This window comes from Mirounga angustirostris, unplaced genomic scaffold (assembly GCF_029215605.1).
Source record: "Mirounga angustirostris isolate CCGP_5_RB_7025 unplaced genomic scaffold, mMirAng1.0.hap1 SCAF_7, whole genome shotgun sequence".
Classification (NCBI taxonomy): Eukaryota; Metazoa; Chordata; class Mammalia; order Carnivora; family Phocidae; genus Mirounga; species Mirounga angustirostris.
Genome location: NW_026991715.1, coordinates 73,585,824 through 73,600,377, shown reverse-complemented (window position 1 = coordinate 73,600,377; position 14,554 = coordinate 73,585,824). Strand labels below are relative to the sequence as shown.

Below are 14,554 nucleotides of genomic sequence, written 5' to 3'. Positions count from 1 at the left end.
CTGTTTGATGAGAACCATGAACTCACCAGTCTGTGAGGCCACTGGCTCAAAAAAGTAGGTTTATGGGGCTTATGCTTGTGTTATACCCTATGGTTTTCCTCCTTGTGACAAACAACATAAGAGAGACAAAGAAAAACAGTGACTGTCTCTGGGAGGAAAATGATCAATAAAAACCAAGACTACTCATAACAAACCTTTAACAGAGTCACTATATGCAAGGAACTAGTTTCACAAATATTTCCTCCTGCTAATCCAAATTTAGAAAAGCAAAAAGAGGACTCTCACCATTCTTGCTTCCACCGGGCCATGTAGGAAGAGATCTGGGACACTGACATGGTAAGAAGTCTTACTTTCTGCTGGCTTTCTGTCAGTGGTCCCAGGATCTCTCAGTGGGAGCAGCCCCAGAGCGAGCAGTAAAATTACTCTCTATGTGGTCAACTGTAGGGGAGGAAAAATTTTCCCTCAACCGTTCTGGATTCTTTTGGCTGCTCTATTAATTAAATTGACATAAAAAAGATTAACAGAAAAATAACAAATTTAATTCCTTTCATACAGGAGCCTCACACAAACAGAAGAGGTTCAAAGACACAATATACACAAGTATAAAACTTGACCTCTATAGTCAGGCGCTGAGTTTCTTTAGGCTGAAAAGACACCAGACAACCAATTTAAGTCCTTTCCTGTTCAAATGCCTTACCAAAAGGCTAAGGGATGGTATCCTTGCAGTCCTTGATTGTTTGATTTGTTCAATTGGGGGAGGGGGTTAAGAGAGGGGGAGGTGAAAAAGAATGGACTAAGTGGGTGGAGAATTTTACTCCAGGGAACATTTGGCAATGTTTGATTGTCACAACTAGGGTGGGAGGTGTTATTGGCATCCAGTGGTCAAAAGCCTTGGATGCTACTAAATGCCCTACAATTCATAGTTCATAGGAAAGTCCCCAACAATAAAGAATTATCCAGCCCAAAATATAAAAAGTGCCTAGGCTAAGCTAGAAACTCTGCCTTGCCTAAATAGACCTGAAGTTCTTGCCTTAAGGCACACTGCCATATGGGCAAATGGCTCCAGTCAGATGTTAAGTAGATCCACCTAGTCCCACACAAAGAGGAGATTGCGAATTTAAATAATCCTTTCCCAAACTGCAATTTATAAGAACTGGACAATAGAAAGGAGTTATTTATAACCTCTTGTTACAACTGACTACTCACAGCCTACTAGACTATAAGTGTTATAGAAACTGTGCAAGCAGTAAACTGAAGAATGATCATCAGAAGACTTTAATCAACTTGACATGTTACATTTTATAAACTTAAGGTGTACAGCCTATCACTTTGATACATTTATATATTATAATGTGACTGCCATTGAAGTAACATTTATTATATAACATCATTATAGTATAATATTATCTGTATTTATTATACGGTGTATTAGATCTCTATGGCTTATTTACTACTCGTTTCAAGTTTGTACCCTTAAACACAATCAATCTTATCCCCCCACTTCCCATCCTATACTAACCATCATTTTGATGTGGAGAACAAAGGCAAAATAAATGTGTAAGAAAAATAAATTAAATTTCCTTTGTAGCCCATTGACTAGTAGTTGAGACAGGCAGAGTGACCTTCCTCTACCACTCAACTGCCTCAATGTTAATACTTTGCCGGAGGCAAAAGGCAACCTTAGCTAGACATTAGCCCAACTTCCAGGATCCTGTAAGTCTTCTTTAACATACAAAAATCCCTTTGGAAACTTCCTTTATCTCTGCCCCCTCCCCCCAGATATATGTTAGCAATCATCCTCCAAACATATGGCCCACTGACAAACATCTGAAGGGTCTTGTGACTAAAGTTTTACTAATGGCCTTTTCCTATAAACAGCTAGCCTCTCAGGTCCTAAAAAACTTGCTTCCAAATTCCTTAGAGACTTACACCCCATCCTTAACCCCCTCCCAACTTAAAAGTATATAATCAGTCACTCCTCATAACCCCAGTGCAGCTCTTTCTGCCCACGGGTACTGTCCCTGTGCTTAAAAAGAAACATCTTTTTGCACCAAAGACATCTCAAGAATTCTTTCTTGACCCTTCACTCCAGGACCCCAACATCATACCACATCAATTTTACTTTTTTTTTTTTTACAGGTTTGATTTTAAAGATTCCCCATGTAAGTAATATCATACAGTACTTGTCTTTCTCTGTGTGACTTATCTCACTTAGCATAATACACTCATGGTCCATCCATGTTGTTTCAAATGGCAGAATATCCTCCTTTGTCATGGCTGAATAATATTCCAATGTATATGTACACCACATCTTTTTTATCCATTCATCCAATGATAGGCATTTGGGTTTTTTCGTATCTTGGCTAGTGTGAATAATGCTGTGAAAATGGGTGTGCATAACCCTCATCAAAATGCTGTTTTTACTTCCTTTGGGTATGAACCCAAAGATGGTACTGCTGAACTGTATGGTAGATCAATTTTAATTTTTTGAGGAACCTCCACATTATTGTTCATAATATTTGGACTATCCTATATTCCCACTAACAGTGCATAAAGGTCCCCGCCTCAGCCCCCCCGCTTTTTTAAAAACACAACCTTGTCAGCTCTTGTCTCGTCTTCTTGATGATATCCATTCTAACTGGTGAGGTTATCTCACTGTCATTTTGATTTGCATCTCCCTGATGATTAGTGATCCTGAGCATCTTTTCACGTGCCTGTTGGCCATTTTGATGTCCTCTTTGGAAAAATGTCTCTTTAGTTCTTCTGCCCAAATTTTAATAGACTGTTTATCTGCTATTAAGTTTTGTTAGTTCTTTATATCTTTTGAATATTAACCCCTCATCTGATACGTGGTTTACAAAAATTTTCTTCTATTCTGCAAGAATTCTTTTGAATATAAAATCTCTAGTTACACATTAAAAAAAAAAAGCCTATCATCACAGCATTTACTACAATCTCTTAACACATCACCTCTAAGCAGAGGCAAAAACAAAACAGAAATAACTTGCACTGTACAGTTCAAAAGAAATGACCAAATGAAGTTATTCATCCAGAAAGACCATTTGATAGCTTTAAAAAAAATAGAAAATACTAACTATAGTGGATCCACATATTATCAGGTAACACATTTAAAGGGAATAATAAATAACAGATGAACAATAGAACACAAGAAATTAAGCCACGGGACTGTAAGACCTTTAAGGGCAGGATCATTTTTGTATTCCTCACAGGTTATAGGTCACTGACTTGCAGAGAAGAAACATTTAGTATTTGAAAGATAAATGAACAAATGAGTAATTGGCAGAGAGCAATAAACCTAGAAAGCTAAGCCCAGATCATCTTTTAAAAAAAATTTAGCACATCATGCCACTCCTTTATTAAAATGGCTTCTAACTCCTCAACTCTTCCTCCGCCTTTATTCACTCTTCTCCTTGCATCTTGCCAGCAGCCAGCTACCATAAGATTTCAAACAGGTCCCCCTTTTTCCTGTCTCAGTTTTGGTAAATGTTGTGTTTTCTAATGGGAGATGCCTTTCCTGACTCTGCCAAACTCCTGCTTACCCTTTAGGTACCGCTTTCCTCGACTACCTGATATGAAGTGTAAATTCACTCATCTCAACACCTAGTTTTTCTTGTTTGAAGCACTTAGCATTTTTAAATGATGTATTTACATTAATCTAATTGTAGTCTGTTTCTCCCACCAAAAACTCCAAAAAATTAAGAACCATGTTTTGTCCCCCCTGCCCGAACTTCCACTATACATGGCATTTAGATCAATGCCTGATAGAGTGGCAATAAAAATCTGCTGAATAAATGAAAAGAATAGGAACATTTTGATGAGATACTTAGTAAAATCATGAAAACATATTGATGGAAGAGGCCTGAAGCATGCAGAGGGATTATAATAGAGATTTAAAAAATAAAAGTGAATAAAGGTTTGGAAAAAATAGTGATGTAGCCTAAGAAGGGCAAAGGAAGCTTTATTAAAGTTCTCTAAAGATATCAAAAGTATTATTGTAGATTGTGATGACATGTTTTCTTCCCGCCAAGAACAGGAGAAACAAGTTAAAAATTAGGAAACAATGTCTTGCTGTCTATCTTTATAAATAAAGTTTCCTGGAACACAGCCATTCCATTTATATATTGTGTATGGCTTCTCTTCCTACAACTGCAGAGCTGAGGACAGACTGTGAGCTTGTAGAGCCAACAATACTTACTATGTGGTACCACATACAAAAAAATTTGCCAACCCCTAGTTCTAGCCAATTTACCAGGAATTTCAATTAGGCATTAAAAAAAAAAAAAGAAAAAACAAAACAAAACCCTTTTGGATCACTTGATCTTAAAAAACAGAAAAGGAGATAAGGAAACTTTCTGTTCAAAGTGTTCAGAAATAAAAGAGAATGGCATCTATGTGGGTCGATGGACAGGAGATCTGATGGAAAGGATAAAGGATTTTACTTACCTACTGAAAGATCTTTACTTACCTACTGAACTAACAACAGTTTTACTAAACTAAAATTAATAGATTTGAATCTGAGTAGCATCACAATATGAATTTTATACTTTTGCACTAAGAAAAACAAAAATGTACTGTTGGCTATAAATGAGAAAGATGGACCATTATCTTCAACTGGATGTCATATAACAGCCAAACTATAACATTTTTATTAGTGACTTAGGAAAAGCAAAAAATAGTAACTGAACTAAAGAATAATACAAAGAGGGGAGCCTGGGTGGCTCAGTGGGTTAAGTGACCGACTCTTGGTTTCAGCTCAGGTCCTGATCTCAGGGTTGTGGGATTGAGCCCTATGTTAGTCTACCCACCTAGTGCAGAGTCTGCTTGGGACTCTCTCTTCCTCTCAAATAAATAAATAAATCTTAAAAAAAAAAAAAAAAAGAATGCCAAAAAATAGTAAAAAAAAAAGGGGGGGTGGGGATGGCAGGGGTAGCGATAGAGAAAAAGAAATGGTTCTTCAACAAAGTATCAACATGCTGACAAAAAGGACATTATTAGAACACCTGGTCCCCTTGTGCAGATAAAAGTATTATGCTACAAAGTCCATAATAAACACTTTAATTTTACATATTAGCTATAGAAAAGCTACTGCTCTCTTAAAGACAAACTGTTCACCTGATTACTGTCTCTTGACAAAGGTATAAAATCAAGACATACTAACAACAAAAAATTAGGAAGATAGTATTTTAGAAATAATTTTTTTTTAAAGATTTTATTTATTTATTTGAGAGAGAGTGAGAGAGAGAGAAAGAGCACAAGAGGGGGGAGCGGGAGAGGGAGAAGCAGACTCCCTGCCGAGCAGGGAGCCCGATGCGGGACTCGATCCCGGGACTCCAGGATCATGACCTGAGCCGAAGACAGTCGCTTAACCAACTGAACCACCCAGGCGCCCTAGAAATAAATTTTTTTTTTTTTAAAGATTTTATTTGTTTATTTGAGAGAGAGCACATGAGAGGGGGGAGGGTCAGAGGGAGAAGCAGACTCCCTGCCGAGCAGGGAGCCCGATGCGGGACTCGATCCAGGGACTCCAGGATCATGACCTGAGCCGAAGGCAGTCGCTTAACCAACTGAGCCACCCAGGCGCCCTAGAAATAAATTTTTAAAACTGCCTACCTGTAGCCAAATTAAGAAGCCTAAGGGACCAATTTTGTGTGTTTTGAGAAGGGTAAAAAAAAAGAATTTCAAACATGGATATAGTTGTTTTTTTCTTTTAAGATTTCATTTATTTATTTGACCGAGAGAGAAGAGAGAGAGCACAAGCAGGGGGAGCGCCAGGCAGAGGGAGAGGGAGAAGCAGGCTTCCCGTGCAGCAGGGAGCCCGATGCAGGGCTCGATCCTAGGACTCTGGGATCATGACCTGAGCCAAAGGCGGTCGCTTAACCAACTGAGCCACCCAGGTGCCCCAAACATGGATATAGTTTAAATCTCAATTAGAGTTTTAAATATTAGTGATCAAACATTATCTGGGGAAGCAAAGTAATTGCTCAGTATGTTGAAAGAATTGTAATGGTGGGGCGCCTGGGTGGCTCAGGTGGTTAAGCATCTGCCTTCGGCTTGGGTCATGATCCCAGGGTCCTGGGCTCCCTGCTGGGTGGGAGTCTGTTTCTCCCTCTGTCCCTCCTCCCCCCCCACTCGGGCTCATGTGCTCATGTGCGCTCTCTCTCCCTCTCTCTCTCTCTCTCTCTCTCTCTCTCGCAAAAATAAATGAATAAAATCTTAAAAAAAAAAGAACTGTAATGGTAACATTAGGTGTAGATTTAGCTTAAGTCAGTCACAGACTAAAACTTACTGGATTAAAATTTGTCATGTGAAAGGTGGAAATAAGAGTGAATAACAATACCCTGCTTTAAAAGCAAAGGGAAATTCAGAATATGAGAGAAGCAATCACTGAAAGTGATGTATAGAGAACCCTATTAGTACAGGCTTGTATTTCCTGCATTTGGCTAAACTATAAGATAAATTATATTTCCCTAAAGGTGACCAATACATACTGGAAACAACAAATATAACTATACTGACTCCAAAGTCATTGAAGTCTCTAAAGCCACCACTAATCCTGGCCTGGGTCCCCCAACTCAAAGAAGTTTCATTATGGAATAAAAACAGGGGAATCCTTTTAGCTGAATGTTTAGTTCTGATGCTAGCAAATGATGACAGAAATTTGCTTTTCTAAAACAACACCAGTAACAAAAGAACTACCCAGTAGGAATGGTGTGAAAGAAATAATAAAAGATCCTAAAGGAAAATTGAATTTGAGCTAAGAAATGTTAAAAAGTCATGCAACAAAGGACAGCTACTCCACAAAAGGAACAGTAATTACCCCTCAGCTCAATGAAAAAGAAAAAAAAAAAAAAGATAAAATGCTTAAGATAAAAATCTTCTAACTTCAGTAGTATAAAAAGAGACCTCTCTTTAGAGGGCATCATCGAATAAATCCTGAACCTAGTTTTAATCCTGGATTCCTATTCTAGAATGTCTTTTCAAAGCATTAAAGTGATTGACAGCATATTCAAGAACTTTTTCTTTTACATAAAACCTAGATGCACTGAAACACAAGTGTAACAAAAAAGAATAATTTGCAATCTAAAATTTTTAAAGTATATAAAAATTTATATATTGGAGGGCCACAAACTCACTTGTTTTAAACAATACGTTCATTTTAGGAAGTTACAATACAAGAGAGAAATAAAAAGATAGATGCATAGTTCCCTAAACAGACTTTAAAGTTCAGGAATGTACCTCAGGTCTTTTGGAAGCCTTCCTCACTTAGGAGACCAAACCTTTCATAAGGTGAGCATGAGAAAATGAGTTCTGTTACCACATTGCTTAAATAATATTCCTCCCCCCATTTATTTTAGAGGAAATTTTAAAATTAGAAGAGATGATTGGGGAGAGGAGAAAGAGTGAGAAAATTATATATAAATTATTTATTTTTGCTTAATCCTTGCTCGTTTGCTATATCACCAGACTCAATGGGAAAGAAATAGTCGCAGGTTTTTATAATAAGGAAAATTTTACAGCAACAGGTACACGGGGTAAATGTTTTAAATAGTGATATCATATAAATTAATCCAAGTGGCTTTATAACATAAGTATTCTGAGTCAATAAACTTCATTGTCTTTTGTTAAGTATTTTTGCAGGAAGAGACCTGAGGAGTCCTGCATTGGGCTCCCTGCTCCCTGCACAAAAGATAATGCTTTCTATTCAACTTGAATGATTACAAATACTAAAGGGACTAAAAATAGTTCTTACCATGTAAGATTCCAAAACACCATACATAACAAAGCTAATCTATTTCTTCAATGAAAAGAGAATGAACAGATTTAAACTTGTCTAGTTAATAAAAATAAATAAATTTGTCTGGTTAAGTGTTTACTTGCATAGGGTAGTTTACTTATAATTTTTAGTTATATTATTAAGGAAAACAATAGTATTATATGTACATATATAATAATTTATTTGCAGGTACTATTTTCTAGAACATTCAAATTTATGAAATTATCAAAATAATATTTTGAATAATAAATTATGTGTATGGGGTGAAGGCTCATGTAACATTTAGAAGAAAATAAGAATACAAATTACATGAGTTCAACTATGTAAAAATACTTAGAAATTACTGGAAAGAAAAAGATGAAAAGTGTTTATCTGTGTGAGAGCATCCATTATGAGTAATTTTTACCTTCTTTATACTGTTTGTTATGTGTATGCGTGTTCATACATATATCCACATGTATGTGTATCTATGTATATATACGTACACAAGTGAGTGTATATGGAAGTATTTTTAAAAAACTTCATATGAATGTATGTTAAAGATTACAAACTGCCTAAAGGAAAATCACATAATAGGTCTATGAGAAACATAATACAGATCACTTACCATCACATGAAAGGGAAACATAACTTCCTAAGTCATCAGACATGTGTCGCATCACATTTTTACCCCTCTTAAGACCAAGGAAGATCCAATAATCTATTGCTGTTCCAAGAATTCCAGTCAGTAAGTAAGCTAGCTCATGTTTGAAGACCTAACATTAAGATGGGAAAAATATTAGTAAAACATACTAAATTATCTATTTTTTTATCAGTGTTTATTTTGAATACTTGTTGAGGCAAAGCTTAGTTATTTAAGAATACAGGGTATGCTCATACTAATAGGTATTCCTGAGAACCCTAGCAAGTTAACTCCCTCTCTCCATTCTCTTGCTTCTCCTTCCTTCTCTTCTCTTTCCTCCCCCTATCCATATCTATATCTTTATATCCACATGAAAAGAGTTAATACAACAAAACCTCCAGGACTTAATATATGGATAGCTTATAATAAACTTTTAAAATAACATTATTCAATAGTGTCAAGTGCTTTAGTATGGCGATAATTTCATTTAACCAATGAGGAAGTATCTGGCTTCTGTGGATTTCTGTTAACAGGAATATAGGATTACAAAAAAAGATAGACTTAGCCACCCCTAGTATTTATATATAAAATTAACCTTTACATTTACCCAAATGGCATATTCCAGAAAAAGACTTAAACACAATGAATAAAAACTTTAGCAGATAAGATTGTCCTTTTTGTTGTAAATGAAGAAACAGATTAGATCAAATTCTTATTAAATCATATCAAATGTCATTACCTAACTTAGAGATGTATAAAGATTAATTTTTAAAGAATGCTGTTCTCTATCACTTCTATTATAAACATTATTAAATTCCTATAAAAATATAGCAGGCATACAAATTTTTAATTACAGTAAGTGTGCTTTACCCTAATGTGGAAAATATCTTTCTAAACCATAAACTATGAAGGTGAAGAGGTACAAAAGTATTTTTTAAACACCTCTGATAAAGACGTTAAAACTAGTTGACGTTTTCCACAAAGACATTAAAACTAGTTGAAATTCCTTTATTTTTGGCTGTGTTTTAGGCCTGTTGGATATGTGAAGAAAAATCACCAGATTAATAATTGGGTAGAAAACATGTAAAAAGGTTTTAATAAGTAAATATTACAGTACCCGAATAGATTTTGAGTGCCATGTTCTGCAATCATTCTATGCCTAATATGGGATTAGGGACAGAGAAATCTCTAACCATCAGTGACGACTGTATTTATTTCTCCTGCCTTTAGCAGACAAGGTTCTTTTTTTTTTTTTTTTTATTACATATGTTTTGCCACTTTTTTTTTATTCTTATGTTAATCCCCATACATTACATCATTAGTTTTAGATGAAGTGTTCCATGATTCATTGTTTGTGCACAACACCCAGTGCTCCATGCAGAATGTGCCCTCCTCAATACCCACCACCAGGCTAACCCATCCTCCCACCCCCCTCCCCTCTAGAACCCTGTTTTTCAGAGTCCATCGTCTCTCATGGTTCGTCTACCCCTCCGATTTCCCCCGCTTCATTCTTCCCCTCCCGCTACCTTCTTCTTCTTCTTTTTTTTTTCTTAACATATATTGCATTATTTGTTTCAGAGGTACAGATCTGAGATTCAACAGTCTTGCACAATTCACAGCGCTTACCAGAGCACATACCCTCCCCAATGTCTATTACCCAGTCACCCCCTCCCTCCCACCCCACCCCCCACTCCAACAACACTCAGTTTGTTTCCTGCGATTAAGAATTCCTCATATCAGTGAGATCATATGATACATGTCTTTCTCTGTTTGACTTATTTCACTCAACATAATACCCTCCAGGTCCATCCACGTCGTTGCAAATGGCAAGATCTCATTCCTTTTGATGGCTGCATAATATTCCATTGTATATATATACCACATCTTCTTTATCCATTCATCTGTTGATGGACATCTTGGCTCTTTCCACAGTTTGGCTATTGTGGACATTACTAGCAGACAAGGTTCTTATGGTATACAATATTTCATGAGGGCACATCATTCCTTACAATAAGAAGCTCTTAGTTAAGTGATTTCAAAACTGAAGTTCTAGTTCTTTTTTTTTTAAGATTTTATTTATTTGACAGAGAGAGACACAGCGAGAGAGGGAACACAAGCAGGGGGAGTGGGAGAGGGAGAAGCAGGCTTCCCGCAGAGCAGGGAGCCCAATGCGGGGCTCGATCCCAGGACCCTGGGACCATGACCTGAGCCAAAGGCAGACGCTTAACGACTGAGCCACCCAGGCACCCCTGAAGTTCTAGTTCTGTTTTGTTGTCCAAACAAGGGTAAATGGTGAAGGAGCACATACATCAGGCCTGCTGGAATAGTTTTTACCGAGGAAAAACCCAGAGTCTGGATGCTTAGGTAGGTGTACAAGTTCCCTGTTGCTCTATCACACTGTGTGGCAATACATTGCATTAAGGCTGGGCTGGACATTAGAATTTGAGAGAGAGACTATGAAGAATGGGGCTGAGGGGATTTTCAGTTGAATGATTAGGGAAACACAGCCTTTCCTCTAATATCATCAGGGGCTACAATATAGAACCTTGACCACAGCCTGATCCTGCCAGGTCAGGATTCGTCAATGAGCATCAGCAGCACCCTGACTCCCACCCTGACTAGAGAGCTGGGTTTAAGTCTTCCAGTTGCAGCTTCATGACTTGGTAAGCAGCAGCAGGACTGGCTCTATCAGCTGGCTGGGAAAGTATCAACTCCTCCCCTAGTACTCTGGTAGGGGCCCAAGCCATCAACTGACCAGAACTCACTCCCTTAAGCACTGAGTCTTAGCTAGTCTTCAAAGCAGTTTGCAGGAAGCCAAGTTCTTACTTTGTAAAGTTCTTACTTTGTAAAGGAGACAGTCACTGCGAGCAAGTTTTATTTCTTATGGTTCAACTTATCAAGAGAACATAAAACAGGAGAGTGAAAAGCTACATTTAAACTAAAAATTGATCCTATCAAGATCCATACCACAGAATGCTCCTTGCAACAACATGTATATCTGAATATCAGCAATGACACTACTCAGGAAGGATGCAAGAGACTGGTAAATTTTGATTTCTTGAAATGTTCCCCAACCAAGAATAGAGTAAATCAGGATCACTTCAGATCCCTGGTCCCAAGGCTCTGGATAGGGAAAAAAGGAGCTTAGCCCACAGAGCTAAGCCTCATATAAACCACAATCCAACACTTCATCAATTAAAAAAAATCTCAGAAAATCAACCAGCTGGGACCTTTCTTTTTCCTTACACAAATATATGTATACACATCTGATACCACAAATTAATATCAATATTGCCTATTATTCAATTTACCTTGATATCACTGCTATTAAACAGAGATGGGTAGCCCTGATAGTACTCGCAAGGAATGACTACAGCTTCTTTACCATGATAAGAAAGATACTGTCAAAATTATTCTTATCTGTGTGACATTACCTAAACTTCCATACTACCATATATTCATAATGGTAAATTTTTATATAAAAAGACACTTTCAAATTAGGTTCTTGGATCCTTTTATAATATATTCTTATCTATGCCACTCACTATAACCACAGGGCCAAGACACTGCGCTATGGATTGTACTCGCTGCAACTTTAACAGTGTATAAATAATGCTACCATTTCTAGCATAGTGGAGATATATATATATATATATATATATATATATATATATATATATATATATATGGTTTAGAAGCGGATTAGTGAGGAAATGGCAAATAAACCATCAAGGGAGAAAAGCTTTCCTGAAATATTTAAAAGTATGCTAAAGCTGAAAGAACAGAAAACTCAGAATTAACAAAGAAATGGAAGACATGATGCGCACATGACACATTTACGTTAGGACACCTTTCTAATGTATTAAAGTCTATTATCAGACATTCTGTCAATACAGTTCGCTATTAATCTGTCAGTACAAGTAACCTCCATTTAATAAATTTGGTGAGCTTCCAAAAATTGACTAGTATATAATGCAGAACTATGATCTGGGCCTTCTGACTCCCAGGTTAGGGCTTTAAGCAATATCCCTAGCAACAGATGACACAAAGTTCTGCTAGTACCTCTGTAAGAAAGATGCAAACATAATACACATAATGTGCCTCTTCCTATTTAAAACACTGGCATTTGAAAAAAGAGCAAGTATGCTCCAGTGGAGACTTGGCCTCTAATCAAGGCTTTACCCTAACAAGCTGTGACACCTTAAATAAGTTACTTAAACTCTTTAGCCTCAATTTCCTTATCTTTAAATACAAAGTAGCTTCCATTTCTACCTACACTTGTAGGGTTATCATTAAATAGCACTTAAAGACATCACAAAGAAAAGTAGGACTAACCACCAAGCTTAGCAAAATAACCTTGAATAACCTCCTTCATAACCTTGACACAGTTCACCTCTGCTCTTTGCCAAGGAAAGCCCAAAGCTTTCTCAGATTAATGACAATGAAATTCACTGCCTTTGTGTCACTCTGCAACACTTGCTGATTGACATTATGACAAAACAATATTAGCATAAACTGAGGACTTCTGTTTAGCTAATGACTTAAATTGAATGCTTCAACTCAGCAAATCAAGAAACAAATGCTTTACGGTACAGAAAATGATGTCTGTGAACATGCATGGAATTCTTGAAATTGGAAACTGCCAAAAAGATTTAATTAGGTACAAGAATGAATTCTAGCAGATAAGGTAACACATATATACACACACACAAAACAGTTTTTATGAATTTAAACAATTCAATGTTAAATAAAGTATTGATTTGCTAAATTTAAAGCTAGTTCTAATATTACAACTGATGCTACAATTTATTGCAGACTGCTTTACAAAATATGTTTAACTTATTTAAAATCTGAACAAAAACCTTCAAGTTAATCATGGATAAGTCTGTTATTATTTACATCAGTATTTCCTGAATAAATTCTTATCTTTGATAGTCCTTTGGTGATTTAGTAAAATTGTGAAAATGTCAGTTTTATTACTGTTTTCAGTTACAAATGAGCAATTTTATTATATAATCAAATGGATAAAAAAGAAATGCTCCATAATGAGAAAATATTTTCTATCCCCAATGATCTGTGGTCTAAAAAGTACATAAAAAGACATATTAATTAATAAGAATGTTATCAGTTTTATCTTAGAAGTATTATAAAAGTATGAAACTCAATTGGCAATGAAGCATAGATAGTTCTATTATGTTGAGTAATTTCAGTTTACATGTGTGTATAATCTTATTTCTTTTTAAATAAGACATGTACAGGGCGCCTGGGTGGCTCAGTCGTTAAGCGTCTGCCTTCGGCTCAGGTCATAATCCCAGGGTCCTGGGATCGAGCCCCACATTGGGCTCCCTGCTCTGAGGGAAGCCTGCTTCTCCCTCTCCCCTCCCCCTGCTTGTGTCTCTCTCTGTCAAATAAATAAATAAAATCTTAAAAAAAAAAAAAAAAGACATGTACAAAATAATCGCTACTCATGTGGTTACTGCCACATAATACAATTACTTGGTCACAAAAACTAACTATACCCAGAAATAATTCTCCCTTTTTAATGCCAAATTAAAGAAAAATTTTTATAAGCCTCAGGCAACCCTCTAAACAGAATTTTTAAAAACCAGTAATGGCTTCTGTTTCTGATAATGGAGGCATAACTATTTCAAATAGATGACCTTATAAAAGAAAACTGAAAATGTTGAATACAATATATAAAACATCTTCTGGAAAGATAACATAACTTCTGGAAAGTTATAAAGAATTGCTACGCCAAGATCTAGGAGAAGGTAAGGAGCCAAATGAGTCACTCAAAACTAGCTGACTTTGCCCTAAGGACACTTGCTGACCCCAAAGAAAGAGCTGAGAGACTGAAGTGTGGTTTTGTGGAGCCTAGAGGAAAAGGAGTATAAAAGTCATAGTCCAAGGCCTAATACACAATAGAAAAAAACATGTATTTGTAGCTCTGTACTTCACTTGGGACTACCAGGGACCCTCAAACCTAGCAACAGAAATTCTCTCTGGAGAAAGATATTCGGTGCATTTGCCATGTTACCGTTTGTACAAATAATTTTTCAAATGCACTTTATGGCATACAGTAAATGATAACTAGCTTGTAAGAGAATATAAAAAACACAAGAGAAGGAAATAGCAGA

At 36.5% G+C, this 14,554-nt stretch overlaps 1 protein-coding gene across 1 annotated transcript in view; it reads right to left on the bottom strand.

The window, feature by feature from the left end:
• The window catches only part of SLF1 (SMC5-SMC6 complex localization factor 1), an 83,087-nt gene that overhangs the window by 16,535 nt on the left and 51,998 nt on the right, over positions 1-14,554 (bottom strand). Inside the window, exon 15 of the mRNA XM_045898672.3 lies at positions 8,403-8,550. Within this exon, the coding sequence (XP_045754628.1) occupies positions 8,403-8,550 (148 nt within the window). The remainder of the gene's footprint in view (positions 1-8,402; positions 8,551-14,554) is intronic.